Genomic DNA, 27,716 nt, shown 5'->3' on the forward strand with positions numbered 1-27,716 from the left:
TAACATCATCAATGCTAGGAGAGATTGGAGTTTGCAGAGAGGAGGAGGAGGGGGGAAGAGGAACAACTGTGGGGTCTTTGGTGCTCTCTGAGCTTGGCTATTTTCTTGCAGACATTTCGCAACCCAACTAGGTAACATCATCAATGCTAGAAGAGATTGGGGTTTGCAGAGAGGAGGAAGAGGGGGGAGGAGGAGGAAGAAGAACAACTATGGGGTCTTTGGTGCTCTCTGAGCTTGGCTGTTTCCTTGCATTTCACAACCCAACTAGGTAACACCATCAGTGCTAGAAGGGAGTGGGGCTTGCAAGGAGGAGGAGGAGAACTGTCGGGGCCTTGGTGCTCTCTGAGCTTTTTTCTTGCAGACATTTCACGACCCAACAAGGTAACATCATCAGTGCTAGAAGGGAGTGGGGTTTGTAGAACTAAGGAGGAAGAGGACTGTGGGGTCCTTGATCTATGAGCTTAGTTTTTTCTTGCAGACATTTCATGACCCAACTAGGTAACATCATCAGTGCTAGAAGGGGGTGGGGTTTGTGAGAGGAGGAGGAGGAGGAGGAGGAGGAGGAGGAGGAGGAAGAGGAGGAGAAGGTCCTTGGTGCTCCTTGACCTTGAGCTTGGCTGTTTTCTTGCAGACATTCCATGACCCAACTAGGTAACATCATCACCACTGATGAGAAATGGGACATAGATCTTATTGGGGTGGGACACGTAGATTATTCTGCCACATTGATCTCAAATCCCCAGAGCCTCCCACACTGAAGTGGGAAGATTTCCTTCCCCTCTTCCGTGGATCCATTTGATCACGAATCCAACTTCCGGGAACCGGCTGCCTAATGGAAGGAAGGCTCTTTATCCAATTTTGAGTCCATTTGTGCCTCTTCCCTCCACTGAGCCTCTGTTTTGCCAAGATACCGGATTGATAATAAACTATTAATTACTTCATTTCTCCTGGAAGATGGCAGTGAATTGTTGTTGTGGGTGGTTTATTTTTATTTATTTTTTTCAATACAAGCAATTGTGGGTTTTTTCATTGGGCCAATTGAGGAACTCGGAGCTGACGTCACAATTCATTTTCTCCATGACTGATGAAGGCAGCTCCGTACACCACCCGGTGCATACAAATCAGGGCTCCTTTCCCTGGTGCTGAGGGGCAGGCTATCCATCTTCAGGCCAAGCTCCCGAGCAGCAGAGAGGGAGGGAGAGAAAGAGAAAAAAAAGAGAAAAAGAGAGAGGAAAGAAAGGGAAGGAGAGGAAGAGGGAGAAAAAGTGAGAAAGAAAGAGATGAAAAATCCAGACAGAAAGAAAGAAAATAAGGAAGGAAGGAAGGAAGGGAAAAAGAAAGAGAGAGGAGAGAAAAAAAGAGAGAAAGAGAAAAGAAAGAAAGACAGGGAGAATAAGAAACAGAAAAAGAGAAAGAGAGAGAAAGAGAGAGAGAGAGAGGAGAGGAAGAAAAAAAGTGAGTAGGAAGAAAGAGATGAAAAAGACAGACAGAAATAAAGAAAATAAGGAAGAAAGGAAGGAAGGGAAAAAGAGAAAGAGGGGGAAAGAAAATAGAGAGGGAAAGGAAGAGAGAAGGACAGGAAGAGGGAGAAAAAGAAAGTGAGGAGTAAGAAAGAGATGAAAAAGACAGAAAGAAAGAAAATGAGGAAGGAAGGAAGAGAAAGAGGAAAGGTAAGAAGAGAAAGAGGGGAAAGAAAGAGAAAGAAAGAAAAAGAGAGAAAGGAAGAGGGAGAAAAAGAAAGGGAGGAGGAAGAAAGAGATGAAAAAGACAGACAGAAAGAAAATAAGGTGGAAGAGAAAGAGGAAAGGTAAGGAGAGGAAGAGGGGAAAGAAAGAGAAAGAAAAAGAAAAAGAGAGAAAGGAAGAGGGAGAAAAAGAAAGTGAGGAGGAAGAGATGAAAAAGAAAGAAAAGAAGGGAGAGAGGAAAAGAGAGGAAAGGTAAGGAGAGAAAGAGGGGAAAGAAAGAGAAAAAGAGAGAAAGAAAAAGAGAGAAAGGAAGAGGGAGAAAAAGAAAGTGAGGAGGGAGAAAGATGAAAAAGAAAGAAACAAAAGAAGGGAGAGAGGAAGAGAGAGGAAAGGTAAGGAGAGAAAGGGGGAGGGAAAGAAAGAGAACGAGAGAGAAAGAATAGAGAAAGGGAATAAGGGAAGGAGGGCGGATAAAACTTGGCTCTTGGCCATTGTTTCCACCAAATGGCTTCAAAAGCCTTGAGCCAAAGATCGTCCCTGAGGGCCACGGTCATCAGGTGGGACGTTTTCACAAGCAGATGCTGAACCTCTGCTCTCTCCCTCTCTTCCTCCGAAGGAGACGAGGAGGCCTAAGGCCAGTTTCCAGCATGGACCACTCAGAAAAACGCTTTCCTCCCCCCCTCCCCAGCCAAGATCTCAGCTCCCCACCCTCTCTGTGCGTTCCTGCACCAAGAAACTGCAATCCTGCAGAACACACGCAGCGACGCATCCGGAATGAAAGGCCAGGCCACCCCGGCACACAAATCAACTTTTATTTGCCAGATCCCTTGATCCATTAGTTGCCACTTCCAAGCTTAAAAACAATTCTTGCCTCAGCTTTTCCAAAGGGAAGAAGAAGGGACGTTAAAAAGAAGGCGGAGCAGAGCAGAGTGGTTTTGCGGGTGAGGGGCAAACACCCCCCCACCCCCCCACCTCCTTAAATGGCTGCTCGGCTGTCTGGACTGCGTTGCTGTCACCTGGGCAAATAAGGCAGGAAATATCAGCGCCCTATAAAAAAGAAGGGAGGGAAAATCTGAACAGAATAAGATGCGAAAGATCAGAGAGATGTATGTATATGCAGTATAATGCTTCCTTTCCGAACAGCTGCAGAGGGAAGGAGGGAGGGAGGACAGAAGGGTTAGAAAGAAGGGAGGGAGGGTTAGAAAGAAAAGAAGGGAGGGAGGAAGTGGTAGAAGGGAGGGTTAGAAGGGAGGGAGCGAGGGATAGAAGAAAGAAAGGTTAGAAAGAAGGAAGGGAGGGATAGAAGGGAGAAGGTGTAGAAAGAAAGGAAGGGAAGGGAAGGAGGGAGTGGTAGAAGGAAGGGCTATGAGGGAGGAAAGAAGGGTTAGAAGGAAGGGAGGGAGGAATGGAAGGAAGGAAGGAATAGAAAGAAAGGGATGGAGGGAGTGGTAAAAGGAAGAGTTAGAAGGGAGGGATGGAAGGAGGGTTAGAAAGAAAGAAAGGAAGGGAAGGAGGGAGTGGTAGAAGGAAGGAATAGAAATAAAGGGAGGGAGTGGTAGAAGGAAGAGTTGGAAGGGAGGGAAAGAAGAAAGAAGTATTAGAAAGAAAGAAGGGAGGGATAGAAGGGAGAAAGGTGTAGAAAGAAAGGAAGGGAAGGAGGGAGTGATAGAAGGAAGGGTTAGAAGGGAGGGAGGGATAGAAGGAAGGAAAGAATAGAAAGAAAGGGAGGGAGGGAGGAAGGGATAGAAGGCAGAGAGGGAGGAAGGGAGTGAGTGCATTTGGGAGGAAAGGACAGATGGAAGGAAGAAAGGAAGGAAGGAAGAGAGAGAGGAAGGAAGTATTAGAAGAAAGGGTTAGAAGGGATGGAGAAAAGAAGGGAGGGAGGAAAGAACAAATAGAAGGGAGGGAGGGAGAGAAAGAAGGAAGAAAGAAAGGATGGAAGGGAGGGAGGAATGGAAGGAGGAAGGGATAGAAGAAGCAGGAGGGAGAGAGGAAGGGAAGAACAGATAGAAGGAAAGGAGGGAGAGAAAGAAGGAAGAAAGGAAGGAATGGAGGAAGGGTTAGGGGGGAAGGAAGGAAGATTAGGTTACTTCTTCAGAAAATAGGAAAAATGCGGAAGGACCCCTACAAGCTTCTGAAATATCCACATAGTAGCAACTGAAAAGAGGAAAAAAGGCCAGTTCCTCTCAACGGAGTGGCCCCTCAGCCGACCCCCTGCCAGACTTCTCCATCCGTGAGCCACAAGCGGCCGACACAAGGACTACTCCACCCAGCCGAGGTGGCTAAGCCACTGTCTGGCGACTGAAGAGTTCAAGCGTGACTGCACTGAGGAAGGCGGGGATGCTGTCCTGTTGCAGGAGATGAAGCTCTATCAGGTCCCGGACCGTCTGCGAAAACTCGGTTTCCAGCAGCTGCATCTTTGCCCCGGAAGATCTGGAAGTCTACGCGGGAAAACAGAACAACAAAACAAAACAAAAACAAACAAACAAAAACAGAAAGAAGAAAGGAAAACCATTATTATACCCACGGAGGCCATTTCCTTCCCCCCCACCTCTCCAAAACCCGTATTTATGTTGTAGTATGTTTTCTGTTGCCATCCGATTCCAATCAAGGTAATTTTATCTACTGCTGGGCAGGTGTTCAACACACAATTTAATTGGGCCATTATTAAGCTTCTGCATCTCCACAGTCTCCGAACAATAATACCCCACGCACCAGCTCTCAGATGAATAATGAATTAATCCAGCGATGGAAGAACGCAGAGAACGTTTTGAAAACTAACTTGAAAGGAACCGCGAAGAGCGAAGAGGGGCAGGAGAAGGGAGCGCCGCAGAAGGCAATCGATAAAGAACGCCGATTCCCACAGGCCAACCTCTCTTTCCCCTGTCCCAGAAAAGATGGGTTGTCTTAACCCATCAAGGGCCTTCTCCTCCTCCTCTTCCTCGCCATTCTTCTTCCTGGTTTTCCCTCGTTTGGGAAGATCAGTCCAATTGGAAGGGTCACAACAACTTGCCCTTAGTCAACTCTCTGCAGGTTAAGAGTTAAACCACTATCAAAACAACAGCGGAACAGAATCATTAAAGAAAGGATGCCAAAGGAGGGATAAAATGAAATGTGGGTGACAACAATTAAAACAATCATTTAAAATAATTAAATAGAATTGTCCCGCAGTATCCCGTAACGCGTTGGCCATGGTGAATTGTCTGCGGCGAGGTGTCCTATTCTACAATTGGAGACCTCATTTCCATTAGATTTCTAAACGACTCTGTTCTAACCAACCCCAAGACCTGAGAGAGGACAATTCTTTTAAATTAGGGAAGACATCTCTGTCAGAGTTTGTTGCAGAAAAATCAAATCCAGAAAGCAAACGCAGGTAACGGATTCAGCTGGATTCATTCAAGTCTTTATATGCATTAGGACAGATGATTAAATGTACAATGCCAATAGTAGATTCTTTCAACGGGGTAGACGTTACAAGCAGAACGCAAGCAGGAGAGAACAGTTTCATCTCAAGAGTTCAGAGCAAACAGAGTAGTTTCAGTTTCAGTTCTCAGCCCAGACTCAGATCTGTTTTCGTTCCCATTGGCTGACTTAGTTGCCATGCCTATTCATTGGCTGATCTTGTTACCATGTCTCTCCCAGTCATGAATATTCTAACAATCTCTTCCAAAGGAGAGTTATTGGAGTTACTTATAACATCACTCAACATATAGTTCAAATCAGGGGTGGGTTTCTCGCCCCGTTCCAACTGGTTCAGTTGGAACGAGGCCGGCGGCGTCCTCACGCACGCGTGCGGTGCCCGTGTGCACGCGCACGGCGCACACATGCGTACTAGCGTCTGTGCGATGCTCCAGCTGCTCCTGGAGGATCGCGCAGGCGCTGTATGCGTCCTGCGCATGCGTGGAAGCGCAGAATTCATCAAAACCGGGTAAGGAGCGGGCGCGGGGGGGGGGGGCCCTTCGCCGTTCCCGGAAGTTACTTACTTCCGGGTTCGGCGACCAACCGGATCGCAGGGACCGCCGCGAACCGGTTGAAACCCACCCCTGGTTCAAATGATATATACTATAATTATATCGTTCTAAAGGTAAAGGTAAGGGTTTCCCTGGTCCTCTTCTGTCCGACTCTAGGGAACTGTGCTCATCTCTGTTTTTTAGCCGAGAGAGCTAGCATTGTTCAAGACCCTTTCTGTGGCAATGTGGCCAGCATGGCTATATGCTTAGGCACATGGAACGCAGTTCCCACCGAAATGGTACCTATTTATCTTCTCGCATTTGCATGCTTTCAAACTGCTACATGGGCAGGAGCTGGACCCAGGACCGGGAGCTCACTCCATTGCGTGGAGCTTGGGTTTCAAACTCATCTGTCAACTTTCCAGCTAACGAACTCATCGTCTTTAACCGCAGAGCCATCCACGCCCCTCGTACATAGTTTCACCACTACACAATGATGTAGTACAATTATCTAGTTATGTAATTATAGATCTTATATATTATAATATAGATTATAATTATATAGTTTTATATCTATAATTATACATTTGTGTAATTCAATTACAGCATCAAGTTACACATCAATTATAACTCAATAGCTCAACCACCTTGAGTTATTTGCAAACAACAATAAAGGGAGGATAGAAATCAAAATCAATTTCATAATAAATAAGATTAAATTTTTTAAAAACACTTCTGCCTGGATGGCGGAGGTATGACCAAATGGATATTTGCCATTCATTTCATTTCATTTCATTTCATTTGTCTTGTATGCCGCCCACTCCCGGAGGACTCCGGGCGGCTCACAACAGACAAGGGGAAGGGGATAAATAGACAAGACAACATTTTAAAAAAAAGACGCAACATTCACAATTTCCGTGGGGCTGGATGTTTCACAAGCCCCTCGGCCTGCTGGAGCAGCCAGGACTTGGTGGCTTTGCGGAAGGCCGGGAGGGTAGTAAGGGTCCGGATCTCCACGGGGAGGTCATTCCAGAGGGCTGGAGTTGCAACAGAGAAGGCTCTCCCCCGGGGAGTCGCCAGCCGACATTGGCTGGCAGATGGAATAACTGCCATAACTGGATTTAATTGTGAATTGATTGGAATGAAAGAAAATGCATCGAATACAAGCTTAATTAGTTGATATTTAAATTAAATACTTTTGGAGGGTTTATGGGAGTTGGTCTATTCTTGGCTTGTAGATGTCCTCCACATCTTCCAAGCTTGGTTCTTCTCAACCCATTGGCTAAGAATTCCGAACTGCCCAGAGTCAATGATTGAGATGGGTAGCTACAGAAATGGAAGGAACCAACCTCGAAATGAGGGATTTCCCGACAGTGAGAACAATTAATCAATGGAACGGTTCCCTTCCAGAGGTGGTGGAGATTTTCAAGAAGAGACTGCAGACAAGCAGTCTGGAATGATATAGGATCTGCTTGAGCAAGGGTTTGGGCTAGAAGACCTCCAAGGTCCTTTCCAACTTTGTTGAATGAATGAATGAACAAAAATGCCCAGAATCAAACCTAAAGCTTTGAGATGCAATAGATTCTTTGCTGTTGATTTGCCTTCTCTCCCACCAACGCAAAACCTATTTCTAATCCCGCCGGCACTTCTAGAGAATGTCTCTTTTCTAACACACCGGCGATAAATGCACAGTTGGCTTCCTGCCCACCTGGCCTGCGACAAGGTGGGCTTCCAGATTTTGCAGGGCTGGCTCTTGGCATCCTTCGCGGGAGCCTTTAGCACAACCGGCTTCCTGCTTAAGACAAGATTTAACCTCCCTTGGGGAGCCAAGTGCCTCATCCATCTTCCTTTTAACACTAGAAACCGGTAAATTATTCAGGGCTTTAAACCTAAAAGCCGGCTGGGGAATTCTGGGAGTTGAAGTCCACATATCTTAAAGTGGCGGAGGTTGTGGCACACGCTGCCCTAGACGAAGGGTGTAAACGCCAGGATGAATATTTGAACGGGGCGGAGAGATGCATTTGCAACTCAGCTCCGAGTAGCCAGCCCGTTAGGTCCTTGCTTCTTGTACTGGCAGCGTCACATGAGCAGGCAAGGTAGCATCATCAGGGCAAAAGTGTGTGTGTGTGTGCTGGTGATTTATACAATCATTTGCCCTGCCAATCATTCTTCCTTGCAAGTCCATTTGTTTTTCTTCATGCTCATCTGGTTGCAACATCTTCTACATTGACACTAAATCAAGATGGTGTGGAATGAAACTGAGTTGGTCATTCTGATATTGACTTCTCGTCACTCTGGGGCGGCTTCTCCCTGGAAAGGAGGCCAGGGGCCAGAGGAAGGAGAGGCCCTCCAAACCAGGCCAAACTGGGAGGATTTCACCCAGGAGTGGGTTCCTGCCAGTTCTAACCTCTTCTATAGAAGAGGTTCCACAAATCTACAGTGCCGTTTAGAACCGGTTCCAGCTCCCTCCTTCCCCCCGCCTGTCCGCACATCATCAAGATGAAGAGTGAGAGGAGGAATTCTGGGAGTTGAAGTCCACAAGTCTTAAAGCTGTCAAGTTTGAACACCCCTCTGGTTTTTTTTTTCTAAAGGCTTAGGGGTGCGAGGGTCTTGTAACTTGACAGCTTTAAGACTTGCGTGCTTCAAATGCCAGAGTTTCTGAGCCAACATGACTGAAGGAGGAATTCTGGGAGTTGAAGTCCACAAGTCTTAAAGCTGTCAAGTTTGAACACCCCTCTGGTTTTTTTTTCTAAAGGGTTAGGGGTGCGAGGGTCTTGTAACTTGACAGCTTTAAGACTTGCACCCTTCAATGCCAGAGTTCCTGAGCCAACATTTTGGTTGCTAAGCAAGAACGTTGTTAAGTGAGTTTCACCACATTTTACAAGTTGACCACGCCCACCCAGTCACATGGCTGCCAAGCCACTCCCACCCGGTCACATGGCTGACAAGCCACTCCCACAAAGCAGGCCACACCTACAGAAGAGGTTCAAATTTGAAACCCACCACTGATTTCACCCCTGCTTCAGGCCCTTTGGGGTAATAGGTTGACCCCCATCCCAAGATCATTCCCACAGACCCCCAAGTCAAGTATGTATAAACCATGTGGCACAACTGTAGTTAAAGGCACTTTTAAAAATAATAATATATTTTTTTTGGCCTAGCTTTGAGGCTCTTCCACTTCTGCCTTAAACACCCCAAAGCCGTTTTAACGGCTCAGGCGAGTTTTTATGCTAGGGAAGAATGCTTCATGTCATCTGCGAGGATTTTCTCCAACACCTCCAGAAGGTCATGTCCAGAAGTTGCTGGAGAATCCCAAAGTGACATGACAAGACCTCCATAAAAGCAAGCTCTTTTCCTGGCTCCCCCTCGGGCGAGCCAAATAGCATTGCCAGTTCAAATCAAAGCAGCACTTAAGACGTTCACAGATCCGGGGGCAAATTCACAGGGTTAAATCCACGTCTTGCTAATTTTTTTTCCCATACATCTGCTCTCTTTTTGGAAGGGCAATGGTTGAAAAAGGTCCTTCCATCCCATCCTCGCAGGGGGAACGCTTTATCTCGCCGCTGTCCGGCTCTTATTTCGGAGTTTGGCGTCTTATTTTATAAATCCGTCTCCGATCCTGTTGCAGACCACGAAAAAAACCTCTGATGTTAAAGCAATGTTTTTCTTTCTCTTCGTTTTACATCCGCTCCCCTCAAGCCTTGACCTTTTCGCTGGAAAATCCATTGTTTTTTTTTTCTTCTTCTTTCTTTCTCTCTCCCCTCTTGCTTAAGATTCTGAGATTTTTTTCTAAATGTCAGCAAGCTCAGTATCTGTGCACAACCACTGTTTCTGGAAACACAAGACTGGCTTCCTCCGACATATCCCTGCTGGAATCTTGATGTAGAAAATGAAAGGCTGGGGAAGAGAAGGGAGGAAGGGGGGAGGCATTTTATTTTGGAAAAAGGGAGGTGAACAATTTCCTCTCTGGTTCTAAGAAGGACGCAAGGGAGTCCCTTCCTCCTCTAAAATTGTGGGAGTTAGAAGAGGAAGAAGATTCTAAATGCTGAGAGAAATCCAGAGGTGGTCAAAATAATTCCAGCAGCAGAAAGGACACGTGGATGCTTAGATCCTGAGGGCTCCAAATTCTATTTTTCTTGCAGATGTTGCTTATTTCTTCTGATTATGAGTTGGTGGATAGATGCACCCCCTGTTTTGACCGAGCTTTGTCCAGCACACAAAGTGTGCAGTGCTTCAGCGTTGGGTGCAATACCCTCAGAAGGTGTTCGCTCCGGGATGGGTGCAAAGTGAGATCCAGCTTAATGTCAGGGCTCCTTCACTTAATAAACCACTCAACTCCATGTTTCAGAATTAAGTGTACTTTTACTGATTATAAACGATGAGAAGCAAAGCAAAGCTGGATCTGAGCAAAAGAGCGCGAAAGCAAATAGATATCAATACATGATTCATTCCCCACCTCTTGGTACCCCAGTCCATAGTCCAATCATAAACCGCCACAACTGTCAGGTGGGAGACATCTTCAAAAATCATCATCAGGTTGGAATGCTGGACAGTTGGCCTTGGCGGGAAACTCCCCTCCTTCCACATGCGCAAACGAATGGCGAGAACAACCTCCAATTAACAGTCCTCCTGTACAGATTATTTCCCTCACCCAAATACCATTCCACCCCTCCCCGTTTCAATGGCAGCCGAAAAGCAAGCAGCGAAACACAGGCTGACACATCAGACTGACCACTGTTCCCTGCTGGGCGTTTCAATTATTTGGGACACTGTTGGTTGATTTATTGATTTATGACATTGTTTTGACACTGAGGCTGCTTCTCGGGACTCAAGGCTACTGACATGAAACAGAAAATGAGAAGGAGCCCACCGCCGGTCAACCGGGGTAGATTCCAGAGAGTGATCAATAGGAGCAACGCATCTCATTTTGAGCTGAAATATGAAGACATATCAGAAACTTATAACTAAGCTGTATTGGAGCTTACCGCTTATAACTAAGCGGTATTGGACCTGGGCACTTGAGAGACCGCCTCCTGCCAATTACCTCCACTAGACCGATACGATCGCATCGATTAGGCCTCCTCCGAATTCCATCATCCAGCCAGTGCAGACTGGCAACTACCCGGAGGAGAGCCTTCTCGGTGGCTGCTCCGACCCTCTGGAACGAACTCCCCGTGGAGATTCGGACCCTCACCATCCTCCAGTCCTTCCGCGCCGCTTTAAAGATCTGGCTGTCCCGGCTGGCCTGGGGTTAAGATTCTAACCCCACCCGAATTGTGTGACTGTTGTGTTTTCTTTTAATATGTTGTATTGTCTTCATGTTGGAAAATTGTTTGTCCTTCCCCCTCCCCTTTTTGAACTGTGAGCCGCCCTGAGTCCCCCCAGGGAAAAGGGCGGCATACAAATAAAGGGAAACTAAACTAAACTAAACTAAACAAAACACAGGCTGACACATCAGACTGACCACTGTTCCCTGCTGGGCGTTTCAATTATTTGGGACACTGTTGGTTGATTTATTGATTTATGACATTGTTTTGACACTGAGGCTGCTTCTCGGGACTCAAGGCTACTGACATGAAACAGAAAATGAGAAGGAGCCCACCGCCGGTCAACCGGGGTAGATTCCAGAGAGTGATCAATAGGAGCAACGCACCTCATCTTGAGCTGAAATATGAAGACATATCAGAAACTTATAACTAAGCTAAGCTAAATTGCTTTTTGTGACATCGGTAGAATAATCTCCCAGGTAGGTAAGAATTCCTGAAACAGCCACAGTGTTCACGGTTTCCAGAAGCATCTTCTGACCACCTTCGCAAGGGGTGAAGAACCGAGACCAGTGGGCGGCAACCCGTGGCTCTTTCATCCCTCGGCTGTGGCTCCCCGTCTCTCAAAATATGCGTCACAATTTATTGAGTTTTTCGATCCCCAGTAGGCCAACCATGTCTAACTCCAAAGTGTCAGAAGAAAACAGAACATTTAATTCAACTACATAGGCTAGTTGTGTGGCTGCTGAGGAAATAGTCAGGCAACGGGAAGGTTTCTGTGGCTCCCGGTGTTTTTTCTGTGGGAAACGGGTCCCAATGGCTTTTTGAGTGTTGAAGGTTGCCAACTCCTGACCAAAACAGTAGAAGGACAATGAGAAGAAGACATCACAAAAAGGAGCTATAGACTCCTGAAATTTCCAACAGCTGGGTTCTGAAGAGTTGCACGATTACTCTAAATATCTCACTCTAAAAGGGGGGGGTGGAGACACTGTGATCAAAGTCCCCCCCCCCCGTTGAAACCCAACTCTTTAATCAGCTTCCTCAAAATATCAGGTCCCCAGGAAGAAGTCAATCATTTCTAATGAAAGGCAAGAAAAATTAAAAAATGGGAAAGAAGGAATATGGATCATGGGGCTGGTGGCAGTTTTGGGAGATGGCTCAGCACATGGGGTAGCTTTTAAATCTTAGCAACTGACAGGTTTTGATGTCTCGAGTGACATCATCATGCAACACACATCTCCTGCCCCAGGATGGTTCAACAATTCAAGGAGGCTTCTTTGCTTTCTATCCATCAAAGGAAGACGCGTCTCCTCCATTAAGCCTCCCACACCTTGAACGACTAAGTTCTTGTCTACAATATTTCTTTTGTACAGTGAGAGCAGCCGACTGGCTGAGTTTTTATACGTACATATATATAATAATAATAATTGCTTCTTGCCAAGACCTCTGACCTTGTGTTGCCAGCTTGATATATAAAGTGAAAAAGGGACAATTAGAAATGACTTCCAGCGAAGGAAAAAGCTATTCCCCCACCCCACCCCCGAGTTGGGCTGGAAGCTAAGAGCCGAGGTGGCGCAGTGGTTAGAGTGCAGTACTCCAGGCTACTTCAGCTGACTGCTATCTTCAGTTTGGCAGTTCGAATCTCATCAGACTCCAGGTTGACTCAGCCTTCCGTCCTTCCGAGGTGGGTAAAATGAGGACCCAGATTGTTGGGGGCAAGAGGCTGGCTCTGTAAACCACTTAGAGAGGGCTGTGAAGTGGTATATAAGTCTTAAGTACTATTGCTATGGTCCGTCCTTCCTTCCTTCCTTCCTTCCTTCCTTCCTTCCTTCCCAGTGGTTGGAGGAGGAAGAAAGGAAGTAGAGAAGGAAGGGAGGGAGAAAAGAAAGAGAAAATAAGGTGGTATCTTAGCAGGTGTGAAGGATGGTAAACAAAGCATTCCAAACTATACCTTATAACCTTTTAAATGGAATAATAATAATATAAGAATGGCAAAGAAAAAGAATAACTATGTGAATGTAGATATATTAAATAAATAAATAATTGTACATAAAAATGGATAACGAATAAGGAGATTATGAACGCAAGATAGAAATGTACAGAAGGGAAAACACTAACTGCAAAGAAACCGATTCGGAACTGCGGTATGATATACGATGGAACTTATTGTTCCTATGTTGTTTTTAAGCCATGTGTTTGTTTCTGTTTGATGTTCTTATGTGTCTAAAATAAAAATTTATAAAAACTAAAAAAGAAGAAGAAGAAGATGATGTCCCCTCCCTTAGCTTTCTTCTCGCCCTTTTCCTTAGCTTGCATAACCACACGTATATAAAAGTATATAATGATGGCGTGGGGGAAAAAAAACCCCACCGGTTGAAGTTCTCAGCTGAAAGTATTTGCTCCATGATTCACAATGTAGCTGGGCTGGTTTAGACCTCGAGTCCCACAGTTTGCCTGCTCCAAATCAGCTCCCTTGTTTCCCTTTGACAGACTCATCTCTTTTAAAGAGAACGTGGGGGTGAAGCTGAACCAGGGTTACGGGAGTCAGGAAGGGGGGAACGCAAGAGACACTGGCACCTCGGGAAGGGTGGCAACGGCTTCACGATGGCACAGAGGATCAGCAGGGGATGATTAATCCATTGTGCCCCCCACGTTCCTCTAAGAGGAAGCGAAGGTGGGCAGAAAAACGATCTGAACAAAGGGAAGAACAAAAGAAATGCTGTTCAACGGAAGCAGATGTTTCCACCATCTAAGATCGGGCTTAACCTTACTGAGGGAAGCATCTCCCTTCAGAAGGATGATGTTGTGGCCCACCAGCAGAGCTGGTGGACAGTGAGGAGGGTTGGGGAGGAACCTGGGCCAGTCCTGGAGGCTGGGGAAGGCTCGGACGAGGGCGTCGGAAGCAGAGAGGGGGCCGAGGCCACCTGACAGTTATCAGCTGCCTTCAAAGACAGACATCAGTGAGGCAGAGGAACAGCTGGAGCCTGTTTCCAGTGTGCGCGTGCGCAGAGCTGTTAGAAGGAGAGAACAACTCCGAAACCAGTGGCGACTTGGGAGTAAAGTCACAGGTGGATGGTGAATGGCCCCTCCCATAGGGAATAAAAGAGGAGCAAAAGGGGAGGGGGCTTTTGCAGGAAACAATTCGTTCACTGGGTCGTTAGATTCGTTTCAGGAGTGTGAAGATCTGTCCGTGAATCTCAGAGACTCTGTGCCCAGTCTTCCTAAGAGCCGAGGTGGCGCAGTGGTTAAATGCAGCATTGTAGGCCACTTCAGCTGACTGTTATCTGCAGTTCGGCGGTTCAAATCTCACCGGCTCAAGGTTGACTCAGCCTTCCATCCTTCCGAGGTGGGTGAAATGAGGACCCGGATTGTTGGGGGCGATATGCTGACTCTGTAAACCGCTTAGAGAGGGCTGAAAGCCCTATGAAGCGGTATATAAGTCGAACTGCTATTGCTAATAAAAGAGGAGCGAAAGGGGAGGGGGCTTTTGCAGGAAACAATTCGTTCAGTTGGTCGTTAGATTCGTTCCAGGAGTGTGAAGATCTGTCCGTGAATCTCAGAGACTCTGTGTCTTCTCTTGCACAGCACTGCGTTTGGAAAATATTTACACGGCAGCTTTCCAACATAGATAAGGTCTGTGGTCATAAATTCACCTTTGAAAGACTGCTTGCCAGGCCCTTGCTGAATACGAATGAGAGACATTCACGTTCATTTAATAAATTGGGCTTTGTCGGGACCAGGAATCTGCCTCCTGTTTTTCGGGGAAGCCTGGCTCAGAGCAGATGAGCATTGAGTCACGTGGATCAGGCTTGCTGATCATCGGGAAGCTTCACGCAAGGAAGGGAAGCAATTATGGGGGATTTTTTTTTGGGTCCTCCTTCTCCAAAGCCTCACCATTACAAAGAAGCCCTGCTCGGGCTGGGCTAGCAAATCTCATCTGTACTTCACACGAGGTTTAGTCATCTCTGCTCTTCTGAGTCCTGATTTCATCGCGGCTTCGTCGTGCCCTTAGGCAGAACTTCGATATAAATTAGGAAACAAGAATAGCAATATGTGTTTTGACACCTTTCAGGCAAAGGCACCGACGTTGCGCAGAGGATGTGGGTCTTACAAAGGAGGAGAGGGAAGAAGCCCCTGCTTGAAAACAGAATAAGAGAGTTGGAAGGGACCTCGGAGGTCTTCCAGTCCAACCCCCTGCACAAGCAGGATGTCAGGTTTCCGAAAGACGCCCTAATGGATTCATGAGCCTCGAGCCAAGTTTCAAAAGAAAACCAGTCATTTATTAGGAACACCATTTTGGCAATACCGTATTGCAGCCAGATCTAAGCCTCATTTGAATTATGGCTGAACTTTACCCCTGTTCCTTCCCTCCCCTCAGTCTGTGTCATAAATCACATTCACCAATGAGGTGCACCCTTCTCAAGCCTGCTGTAGCAATCTGAGATCTGACTCTATGCAATAATACAATACAATAGCAGAGTTGGAAGGGGCCTTGGAGGTCTTTTAGTCCAACCCCCTGCCTAGGCAGGAAATCCTATACCGTTTCAGACAAATGGCTATCCAACATCTTAAAGACTTCCAGTGTTGGGGCATTGACAACTTCTGGAGGCAAGTTGTTCCTCTGATTAATTGTTCTGACTGTCTGGAAATTTCTCCTCAGTTCTAAGTTGCTTCCCTCCTTGATTAGTTTCCACCCATTGCTTCTTGTTCTGCCCTCAGGTGCCTTGGAGAATAGCTTGACTCCCTCTTCTTTGGGGCAGCCCCTTGGAAGATCTTGGAAGACTGCTATCATGTCTGTAGCCAAAGGAAGGCGTGGAATGGACCACAGAGCCCTCGTCAGAGCCTTCCCCAGACTCCAGGATTGGCCCACGTTCCTCCCCAACCTCCTCACTGTCTGAGTCTGCTGCCAGCTCAGCTGGAGGGCCACCACCAGCTGAGGAGCCGAGGTGGCGCAGTAGTTAAATGCAGCACTGCAGGCTACTTCAGCTGACTGCAGTTCTGCAGTTTGGCTGTTCAAATCTCACCAGCTCAGAGTTGACTCAGCCTTCCATCCTTCCGAGGTGGGTAAAATGAGGACCCGGATTGTTGTTGGGGGCGATATATGCTGACTCTGTAAACCGCTTAGAGAGGGCTGAAAGCCCTATGAAGCGGTATATAAGTCTAACTGCTATTGCTATTGCTACCACATCTGGAGCATCATCTGATGTCCCAAGCCTCTGAGGCACACCAGGAATTCTATATACGTCCCATCAGTCGATTCATCATCCCGAGAAGATGGTTTTAAGCTGGGAGGCAATTTTTCCTCCAACCAAGTACTTGTCAACAGTAGGACATGTGAACTCTCAAGCATATTGGAGATGAAACATGTCAAATCTGGACAGAGGGGTGGAGGGTATTGACAGGGGGCTCAGGTCAACTCCAGGGCCAAGTTGGATGCGATTAGCAACTGCGACATCCCATCTTCCTTTTTGGCTCAGAAGCTTACCATGTCTCCTAAAGCACAATGGGCATGGCAACCCCACCACTGTCTTCTCCATGGCGCACATCTCGTACCACAAAGAAGGAGCAGACCATCCCTCTCTCTTTCCACCACCCAAAGAAGAGGGGGCTGCCCCAAGGAAGAGGGAGTCAAGCTGTTCTCCAGAGCCCCAGAAGGCAGAGCAAAGAAGCAACAGGTGGAAACTAATCAAGGAGAGAAGCAACTTAGAACCGAGGAGAAATTTCCTGACAGTTAGAACAATTAATCAGTGGAACAGAAGTTGCCTCCAGAACTTGTGAATGCTCCAACACTGGAAGTTTTTAAGAAGAGATGGGACAACCTATTGTCTGAAATGATGGAGGGTTTCCTGCCTAAGCAGGGGGTTGGACTAGAAGACCTCCAAGGTCCCTCTACTCTTTTCTATTCATTTTGATATTCTATTCTGTTCATTCCCTACTCTACCCTATTCTATATCCTGCTCTATCCTACTCTACTCTTTTCTCTATTCATTTTGTTATTCTATTCTGTTCTATTTATCTATCATGATCCGTGTTGACCCCAGGAGCAATCGAACAGGTAGCACAACAGCCCCCTTAGTTGAATCAACTTAAAAGGTCTCCTTCGAATCAAGGAGGGCTGTATTTTTCTGATTTTAGCAGCTATCGCCAGCTTCAGATTGCAGGTTGACTTGGGAAACGATTCAACAGATCAGCCAGCTCTGCCTGGCAGAAAACAGAAGAGGAACCACTGAGAGGATCAATTAATTTGACAGCCTTCCATGATATTTCTCTCTCCAAGTGAGGACTGAAATTCATTACTGTGCTAATACTTAGAAGCTGGGAGTCATATGGAGCTGAACTGAAATTCTCTTCTCGCTCCAGTGACCTGCTGCTTTCTCCAGACTGCAAGGAGAAGAGAAACCGAAGTTAATTTCAGCATTTAGAGCGGGTGTGTGTGTGTGTGTGTCCAACTGTGGCAACTTTTAAGACCTGTGGACTTCAACTCCCAGAATTCCCCAGCCACAGGTCTTAAATGTTTGCCAAGATTGGGCCCTCTTGATTTAGAGCAACAGAGGCTGATGGATGAATGGCAGGCAGGAATAAATTGCGTTCAAAGACATTCCTGTTGCTTTTGACCTGATCTCCTCCGCTCAGCTTCTTTCAGGCAAGGGGGCTCAACGATACCACCCCTCTGTTTTCAGTTTGGCTGGGGAGTTGCGTCTTGGATACTTCCCAAAGATTCAGGAGCGAAACTGTTCTGGCCTAGGCTTCACCAAATCACAAAACAGACTCCCTGTCCCCCCCAAACCCCTCATCCCCTTTATATTTGGCTAATGTGAATTCCTAGCATTCACATCCAGCAGAGTCCCATCAAACAGTCTTTCAAGGGTGAATTGCAAACACAGACCTTATCAGTCCTTGGAGAGCTGCCAGGCCGATATCTTCCAAACGCCAAGCCGTAGCAGCAATTCCTTGGCAAGAAATCAGGAACAGATTCACTCTAATGAATCGAACTCCTGCAAACTCCCCTCCCCTTTCGCTCCTCTTTGTTCCCTATGGGAGGGGCCATTCACCGTCCACCTGCGGCTTTACTCCTGAGTTGGCCCTCGTTCCTTAGCTGTTCCCTTCTCCTGGCAGCTCTGCGCATGCGCACACTGGGAACAGGCTCCAGCTGTTCATCTGCTTCACTGATGTCTGACTCTGAAGCGAGCTGATAACTGTCAGGCGGCCCTGGCCCCCTCTCTGCCTCCGACACAGAGCCTTCTCCAGACTCCAGGACTGGCCCATGTTCCTCCCTACCCTCCTCATTGTCTGAGTCAGCTGCCAGCTCTGCTGGCCACTGGCGGGCCACAACAGAAACGTCTCCTCAAATCTAGGCATGAGACAGCACATCAAAGTCCCTGCCTGCTGAAAGTTGAGAGCATGACCTGAAGATTCATTTCTGCTGTTAGGTGCATAGAAGATGCCCAGATATCATCTCAACCCCTGTATTATTGCCAATCAGGCCATATGCGTCCCAGATTGTGAAGCATCTGTCACATCCCAGCTCTCCTCTTGATCTCCATCCTTGCTATCCATTTATTGGAGAAATCCCGTCACCTCTATCAATCTTTCATATGGATTACTCTTCCTTTCCCTATGCATGATGGGATAAGGGATCGTATCCAGCTTTCGGAGGGAAGAGAGCACGCTTGGTGGCTGCTTCTAAAGTCCAATGTTATATTTTTCTTGTTTTGATCCTTCTGGCGACAACATCTAGTTCATTAGCCACAACCTGAAGGGCACTAAATCACCCAGCAGCCCTCAAGTATCTTTAACATCTGGCCTTTCTCGCTGCATCAGTTCTTCCAGCAATCATCTCCGATGCTCAAGTAGACAACCTGTTAGCACTCGAAAAAAACGGGATACAAAAAGTGACAAGGTAATAAGAGGAACATCAGAGTGATCTTTGGTCCCCAATTGCCAGAGATACAGGGAGAAGAATGGCTAGCTTTCTGCAAGGGTCTTGCGTTTATCCTCGTCTCGGATTATTGTGTATCTTTCGATGGGGTTTTGCTTGTAACGAGTTCAATCATATATACAGGAAGCCCTTGACGCCTGTCCTCAATGGGACCAGAATTTCTATGGCTCGGCAAGGTGGTTTTTAAGTGAGTTCTGATTTTAAGGAGCGGGTTTTTTTGTCCTAGTTGTTAAGAGAATCAGAAGAACAGAAGGGACCTTGGAGGTCTTCTGGTCCAACTCCCTGTTTTGAGCTTGGAAGGCCTCCTGCACCAACCTGGAAGCCAAAAATGGGTGAGGGAGGTGGAGGTACATGCAGGGTGTGTGTGCTCACATTGCATTTTGGGGTTCTGGGCCCTCGCTTTGGGTACCAAAGAGATTAACCACCATTGCCCTAGATCACTTCAGACAAATGGTGAAAACCTCCGGTGATGAATCTAATAAAATTTCCATCTATCCATCCATCCATCCATCCATCCATCCATCCAGCCAGCCAGCCAGCCAGCCAGCCAGCAAGCATTCACAATTTCTGGAGGCAAGTTGTTCCACTGATTCATTGTTCTCACTGTCAGGAAATTCCTCCTTAGTTCTAAGTTGCTTCTCTCCTTGATTAGTTTCCACCCGTTGCTTCTTTATTCTGCCTTCTGGGGCTCTGGAGAACAGCTTGACTCCCTCTTCCTTGGGGCAGCCCACTCTTCTTTGGGTGGTGGAAAGAGAGAGGGATGGTCTGCTCCTTCTTTGTGGTACAAGATGTGCGCCATGGAGAAGACAGTGGTGGGGTTGCCATGTCCATTGTGCTTTAGGAGACATGGCAAGCTTCTGAGCCAAAAAGGAAGGTGGGATGTCGCACTTGCTAATCGCATGCAGCTTGACCCTGGAGTTGACCTGAGCCCCCTGTCAATACCCTCCAGCCCTCTGTCCAGATTTGACATGTTTCATCTCCAATATGCTTGAGAGTTCACATGTCCTACTGTTGACAAGGACTAAAGGAGGTTGGAGGAAAAATTGCCTCCCAGCTTAAAACCATCTTCTCGGGATGATGAATTGACTTATGGGACGTATATAGAATTCCTGGTGTGCCTCAGAGGCTTGGGACATCAGATGATGCTCCAGAGGTCCGCTGTGTTGTGGCCCGCCACCTGAGCTGGCAGCAGCTTCGGACAGTGAGGAGGTTGGGGAGGAATCTAATAAAATTTCCATCCATCCATCCATCATTCACAATTTCTGGAGGCAAGTTCTTCCACTGGTTAATTGTTCTCACTGTCGGGAAATACCTCCTTAGTTACAGGTTCCTTCTCTCCTCGATTAGTTTCCACCCATTGCTCCTTGTCCTGCCCTCGGGTGCTTTGGAGAACCGCTACTCTTTGGGGCATCCCCTCAAATGCTGGAAGACTGCTGTGCTGCCATCCCTAGTCCTTCTTTTCATTGAAGGAGACATGTCCAACTCCTGCAGGTGTCCTTCATAGCTAAATGCCTATGCGGCTTCTCAGTCATCCAGGTCTCGGTTGCCCCAAAGATGCTTTCTCGAAATCTTCCAAGATTGGACTTTGCTTTCCCTTGAAGATGTTTCGCTTCTCATCCGAGAAGCTCCGTCAGTTCTGACTTGGAGGTCAGAATGTCCAGTTGTCTTTTTTTTTGGGGGGGGGGTGTCCTTCGTTGGTTTTAGCCTTCAGTCCTCTTCACTGCAGTATTGTGGCCCGCCAGTGGTCAGAGGAGCTGGCAGCAGATTTGAGCAGTGAGGAGGGTTGGGGAGGAACCTGGGCCAGTCCTGGAGTCTGGGGAAGGCTCGGATGAGGGCTCTGTGTCGGAGGCAGAGAGGGGGCCAAGGCCGTCTGAGAGTTATCAGGTGCCTTCGGAGTCGGACATCAGTGAGGCGGAAGAACAGCTGGAGCCCGTTCCCAGTGTGCACATGCGCAGAATTGCCAGAGGAAGGGAACACCTAAAGAACAAGGGCTGACTCAGGCACAGTTGGATGGTGAATGGCCCCTCCCAGAGGAAGTAAAAGAGGAGCGAAAGGGGAGTGGAGTTTGCAGGAGACAATTAGTTTGCTTAATTGGTGACTCTCCGAGACTCCCTGCCACGTTTTGCAGATGTCAGCCTGGCAGCTCTCCAAGCCAGATAAGTTCTGTGACCGTAAATCCTCCCTTGAAAGACTTTGCTGGATGTGAAAGAGCAGAATTCATCGCAAATGAATAAAAGGGTTTTTTGTCGGGACCAGGAATTTGCTTCAGGCTCTCGGGAAGCCTCGATCAGAACATGCAGTTTCCCCTCCCTGCAATAGCCTTCCCTGAGATTGTTAACCGTCATTAAGTGAATCTGGCTCCCCCCCTCTTTTTGACTCTGCTTGCCAGAAGGTTGCAAATGGCAATCACAAAACCCCAGGATGCTGCAACTGTCACACGTAACTTTAAGAGCCAGCTAAATCCCATCCAAACTATCAACCGGCAATCATCCCCACTTATATGCTCTCCTTTCTCTACGACACCCTCCATCCTGAAGCTCATTAGATGCCAGCTGCCTCTGAAGTGGGTTTTATCGGGGTTTAGCCGTGAGAGCCTCAAGTGCTGGCATCCATCTCAGCCCTCTTCTCGTTATCCTTCAGACGGGAGTCGCTTTCGGATAACGCAGGGAAGGAGCGGAAAACCAACACACTAACAAACAAGGCAACACGAACCAAAATAAAAGAATAAAACCCACCAGAATAACAATGGCTTGTCAGTCAAAAACCGCTTCGTCTTTGGCGTTGCATCGTTAACGCCCGGATCAGACTTTCAATAGGGAAAAACGGATTTGCTTGTCACGCACCGAGTCACAAAAAAATAAAATAAAACAGACAATGCTTGGTTTGCAACCACAAACTGGGATCAGGCGTTCCATCGCCAAGCAAGACAGTCATTAAGTGAGTCACGTTCCATTTTTTTTTCTGCAAACAGCTGTTCAGGGAATAACTGCGGCTGTTAGGTGGAACCATCTGGCCATTAAGCGAATCTGGCTTCTTTCACTGATTCTGCTGGTTGGAACCCAGCCTGGGAAGGTCACCAAGAGGTGATCGCGGGACCCAGGATGCGGCAATCATAATAAACGCATGCCAGTTTGCCAAGTGTTGAAATTCTGTTATATGACCGAGGGGATGCTACGATGGTCGAAATTCGAGGACCGGTTCCAACTCGCTTCTTTTTTCAGGGCTGCTGTAACGTCAAACGGCAACTAAACCGACAGTTGCAAGTTCGAGGACTGCCTGGTGGGTTAAGTTTCCTTCCTAAATTTTAGCTACTAGGATTTTTAACTGCTCCGAGTGCAAATTACAGGGTGACATGATAGCAGGATTCCAGTATTTGAGGGGCTGCCCCAAAGAAGAGGGGGTCAATTTAGTCTCCAAAGTACTCGAAGGCAGGACAAGAAGCAACGGATGGAAACTAATCAAGGAGAGAAGGAACCTGGGATTAAGAAGAAATTTCCCAACAGTGAGGACAATTAACCAGTGGAACAGAAGTTGCCTCCAGAAGTTGTGGGGGCTTCATCACTGGAGGTTTTCAAGAAGAAACTTAGCTAGAAACTAGACATTCACTTAACTGAAATAGTATAGGTTCTCCTGCTTGAGCATGGGGCTGGACTAGAAGACCTCCAAGGTCCCTTCCAGCTCTATTCTATTCTAAACCTCAGATGGTGGCTTGCCACAGAGAGCCTTCCCATAAGACCCCCCCAAGCTGTGTAGAAACACCACAGTGTTGGATTGCTAATCCCATTCCAACCATACCGGTTGGAACGGGGTCGGCGGCATCCTCGTGCACGCGCGCAGTTCACACATGAGTCTTAGCGCCTGCGTGATGCTCCAGCTGCTAGTGGAGAATCGCGCAGGTGCTGTATGTGCCATGCGCCTGGGTGGAAGCACAGAAGGCTTTAAAGACCGGTAAGGAGCGAAGGCGGGTGGGTGAGCCCTTCGGCGTTCCCGGAAGTTACTTACTTCTGGGTTCACCAACCAACTGGTCCGCACGAACCGCCGCGAACCAGTTGAAACCCACCCCTGAAACACCACCACATGGTGTCAAGATGATCTTAGTGTCAGCATACCAAGTATTGTGTAGAATTAAATCAGAGTCCAAGGCAAAAGGATCCTTAAAGTTCCAATTTAATAAAGCAGACATCTTAGGTATTCTGATGTCATTTCCAGAATTGGGATTAACACAGATGTGCTAAGAATGTCTGCTTTAAAAAGAGATCACAGCAATTAATAGGCCAAGTTTGATCAGCAAGTTGCAGCTAGATTGTCAAATATCACCTGCCCAAGAACCCCCCACCCCCCGGAGCATCCTTGTTTTTCCGCCCACCAAAATTCCGAACGCAAACAGGTTGTCATTCGCTGATTCCCTTGATTTTCTGCCCCTTTAAAAATCTACAGTTTCCTCCCGCTTTGGAAGAAGCGATGCCTTGGTGGTGTGCAATGACACACCAGGTTTCGAGCCACAACGCTGGCAGCCCTGTGTGGCAGGGTGTGCACTTACTCGGCTCGTAAGTTTTCTCTTAAACGCCCTGCGTGAAGCCGCTTCTGCCGCCTTCAATCGTCTCGGTGGCCACGTTTGCTCCTAATGTCTTCTTATCGGGCTTGTTTAGAAAGTCCCGACCTTTACAAATAATCATAATCGTAATCTCTGCATCTGCGGCAATTGTGTTTGATTCTTGTGGATTGCCCGTGAAGAATATTGTCTCTGTGGCTGGATGAGAGAGATAATATCTGAGGAACAGTTTAAAGAGCAGGGGATTCATTTTCTCCCCCCTCCGGTGTCATGTTATGATGTGAATTGTTCCCCATCTGAATCTGGCAGCCTTTTTCTTTCTTTCGAAAGGGATATTCCGGTCCCACTAAGTCACAAATGAGAGGTGGCGCAGTGGTTAAATGCAGCACTGCAGGCTACTTCAGCTGACTGCAGTTCTGCAGTTCGGTGGTTCAAATCTCACCGGCTCAGGATTGACTCAGCCTTCCATCCTTCCGAGGCGGGTAAAATGAGGACCCAGACTGTGGGGGCAATATGCTGACTCTGTAAACCGCTTAGAGAGGGCTGAAAGCCCTATGAAGCGGTATATAAGTCTAACTGCTATTGCTATCTCAAAGGCACTTTATTTATTTTTTTTCCAACTAAGAATTCTGGGTTTTTCTTGGAAGGCGTTTCGCTTCTAATCCCAGAAGCTTCTTCAGCTCTGAATGGTGTGGGAGTAGGAATGGATTTCCAGAGGGGATGGGGGGGGGGGAATTGCAGGCTACAGCAACCAATTGCCCGACTCAGGTGACCCTGAGGACAGAGGTAAACCTCCAAGGGCTTCAACGACCCTCTAAAAGGATGCAAACGACCAGCTCTGTCTGCAAGGAGCATAAATCTTTCCATTCCCCACCATCCCAAATCAGAGCTGAAGAAGCTTCTTGGATGAGAAGCGAGACGTCTTCAAAGAGAAACAAGGAAGTCCAGTTGCCTCTTGAAAAAGCCCCTTTGGGACCACCGTGACCTGGAGGACGGAGAATCTCCGCAGACATTCACAAATGAGATCCAGTTCATTTAATTCTTTAATTTTCTTTTAACCTTCACTTAAGGAAGTTATCTACCTATCTGCAATAACGCTTGACATAATTGAGATAAAGAGTAGCTTACAATTTCACAGTGTAGATGATGGTCTCTCTCTCTCTCTCTCTCTTTCATTTACTCTCTCTCTCTCTCTCTGTCGATTTCTGTCTCTGTCTGTCTCTCTCACTGTCTGTTTCTTTCTCTCTCTCTACCTATTATCCATCTGTCTCCCTCTCTCTGACTCTGTCTGTCTCTCTGTCAATTTCTGTCTCTCTCTCTGTCTCTCTCTCTATCTATCCATCTCTCTCTCTCTGACTGTGTCTGTCTCTCTCTCTGTCTCTCTCCCTTTGTCCCTCTGTCTGTCTGTCATTCTCTCTCTCTCTATTTGTCGATTTCTGTCTCTCTCTGTGTCTTTCTTTCTCTCTCTCTCTATCCATTTCTCTCTTTCTCTGTGCGTCTCTCTCTCTGTGTCGATTTCTGTCTCTCTGTCTGTCTCTCTCACTGTCTGTCTCTTTCTCTCTCTCTCTACCTATTATCCATCTGTCTCCCTCTCTCTGACACTGTCTCTCTCTTTCTCTATCTCATCTATCTCTCTGTCTGTTTGTCGATTTCTGTCTCTCTCTCTCTTTCTCTCTCTCTCTATCCATCTCTCTCTTTCTCTGACTCTGTGTGTCTCTCTCTCTGTCCGTCTGTCTCTCTCTCTCCATTTGTCCCTCTGTCTCTCTGACTCTGTCTGTCTGTCTGTCTGTCTTTCTCTCTCTCTCTCTCTCTCTGCATCTGCAGTACATTGTTGGTTATGAAATGAAAGAGAAGCTTGAGCGTATTTTATGTCTTTTGAGGACTAAGAGCAAGAGGACAGGTGGTTCTTCAATCACCTCTTTACAAAAAAATTGCTTTTAGATGAGACTCTTGCTGTGCCTCATAACTAAAAGAGAGAAGAACCCAATTCAAAGGATCAGAAAGTTGATAAGCGTTTCTTCCAAAGTCCTGCTCAGCATAGTGTAGCCTTTATCGTCATTGTACATCATGTGTACAACGAAATCGGTTTCTCTCGTGTCTTAAACTAGGGAAATTTGGCTGGAGTTTCTGAATCGGAAGTTGTCTTCAAAAAGATCTACCCGTGCTCCCCCGAAAATAAGATCCGGTCTTAGATTAATTTTTTTCTCCAAAAGAAACACCGGGGCTTATTTTCGGGTAAATACGATACTAAATGTGTCCGTTTGGCCAACAATCTTAATTGGGGCTTATTTTTTGGCGGTAGGGCTTATATTATGAGTATCCTGAAAAAATCATGCTAGGGCTTCTGTTCCAGCTGGGTCTCATTTTTTTAGCAAAAATACAATATAGATAACAACAATAACAATTTGGAAGGGACCTTGGAGGTCTTCTAGTCCAACCCCCTGCCTAGGCAGGAAACCCTACACCGCTTCAGACAAATGGCTAACCAACATCTTCTTAAAGACTTCCAGTGTTGGGGCATTCGCAACTTCTGGAGGCAAAGTGTTCCATTGATTAATTGTTCTCACTGTCAGGAAATTTCTCCTCGCTTCTAAGTTGCTTCTCTCCTTGATTAGTTCCCACCCGTTGCTTCTTGTTCTACCCTCAGGTGCCTTGGAGAATAGCTTGACTCCCTCTTCTTTGGGGCAGTCCCTGAGATATTGGAAGGCTGCTATCATGTCTCCCCTAGTCCTTCTTTTCATCAAACTAGACATACCCAGTTCCTGCAACTGTTCTATGTGCTCCGTGTCTCAAGAGAAAGTGAAAATGGGCTGCCATGTTTGGATATTTTACTCCAAAGCGATTCCGGGAACTGCGAAAAACCAAACCAAACCAAACCAACGGCAAATTCATCGAAGCTGAGGGCAGCCCACCTCTGAATGACCCTGGCTTCCTTCTTCCCTTTCTCTCCCTCTCAAACAGTAGGAGAGGGAGTAGGACTGGCCACGCTCCTGGTCACAGGGCTTCATGTCTTTGCATTTCAAAGTTTGATTACTTGAGCTTAATGCTTCATTAATGCCAGCTCTTGCCTGGAATGGAATATATGCACTCCCATCCAGCAGCTCAGCCTTGGCACCAAAGCTCGGATCCGAGGTGACCTTTCGTCGGAAAGAACCGGAGAGGCCAGGAGTATCTCCCATCAGGGTTGAGAGTCTCTCCAGTGGAAACGTCCCAGGAATTAAGGCAAAGACTTACCGAATTTTTCAGAGTATAAGACGCACCTTCCCCACATAAAAGAGGATGAAAATTTGGGTGCATCTTATACACTGAATGTTGCCCCACCCACCCACTGTCCCCCATCCTTTGGCCTCTGCCCCATCAGGGTTGAGAGTCTCTCCAGTGGAAACGTCCCAGGAATTAAGGCAAAGACTTACCGCATTTTTCGGAGTATAAGACGCACCTTCCCCCCATAAAAGAGGGTGAAAATTTGGGTGCGTCTTATACACTGAATGTTGCCCCACCCACCCACCGTCCCCCATCCTTTGGCCTCTGCCTCCCAGCAATTTACCTCCTTGCAGCAAATGGGGAAAATGGGGCTCGCGCTGGCTGCGATAGGCTGTAGCAATCCCTGCAGCCTGAAGTGGCGCTTAAACTGAAAGCGAAACTTGCTCTACGAGGCAAATTGCTGGGAGGCAGAAGCAGATTTTTTTCCCCTTGTGCTAATCAGGCTGTTTGCTGCAAGAAGGTAAGTCAATAATTATAAATGCCCTTAGAATGTTAAAATGATTAGACTTATTTTTTAAAGACGGCTTTATTATTGTTCTAGACAGCTTAACAAAATGAAGAAGCTTTTAAAAATAAATGCTTGATCTGAAGAGGCCAAGTGCTATTGTATCTCCTTTTAAATAGCAGAGAAAAACTAGACTTCCAGAAAAGCACATCAATTTTAACAGCATCTGTGCAGGTATAGTCTGTAATGTAACACTACAAACAGTGTATATTCTCCGTACTGTTTGCTGTTTGTTGCAAGGAGGCAAATTGCTGGGAGGCAGATGCAGATTTCTTCCCCCCTTGTTTCCCTGCCCAAAAGCTAGGTGCGTCTTATACTCCGGAGCGTCTTATAGTCCGAAAAATTTTGGTTTTTAGTGAATGCGCGTGCACAGTTCGCTGTAAATTGTTCTGCGCATACGCGAAGAACAATTTACATTGAGCAGCACAGGTATGTGCAGTCGTGACTCGACAAATGAGCGCATGACAAAAGCGTGCCGACGAAACCGCGGCAAGAAAACCGCGACATCATAAACGCGCCCACAACAACGCGCTGACAAAACCGCGCCCACAAAAGCG

At 47.0% G+C, this 27,716-nt stretch overlaps 1 protein-coding gene across 1 annotated transcript in view; it reads right to left on the reverse strand.

Annotated features, from left to right (window-relative positions):
- Positions 1 to 3,694: 3,694 nt before the first annotated feature.
- The window catches only part of LOC116517812 (mitotic spindle assembly checkpoint protein MAD1-like), a 115,636-nt gene continuing 91,614 nt past the window's right edge, over positions 3,695 to 27,716 (reverse strand). The window contains exon 3 of the mRNA XM_032230988.1: positions 3,695 to 4,126. Coding sequence (XP_032086879.1) covers positions 3,968 to 4,126 — 159 coding nt within the window. The 3' untranslated portion in view covers positions 3,695 to 3,967. The remainder of the gene's footprint in view (positions 4,127 to 27,716) is intronic.

Source organism: Thamnophis elegans, chromosome 14, assembly GCF_009769535.1.
Source record: "Thamnophis elegans isolate rThaEle1 chromosome 14, rThaEle1.pri, whole genome shotgun sequence".
Classification (NCBI taxonomy): Eukaryota; Metazoa; Chordata; class Lepidosauria; order Squamata; family Colubridae; genus Thamnophis; species Thamnophis elegans.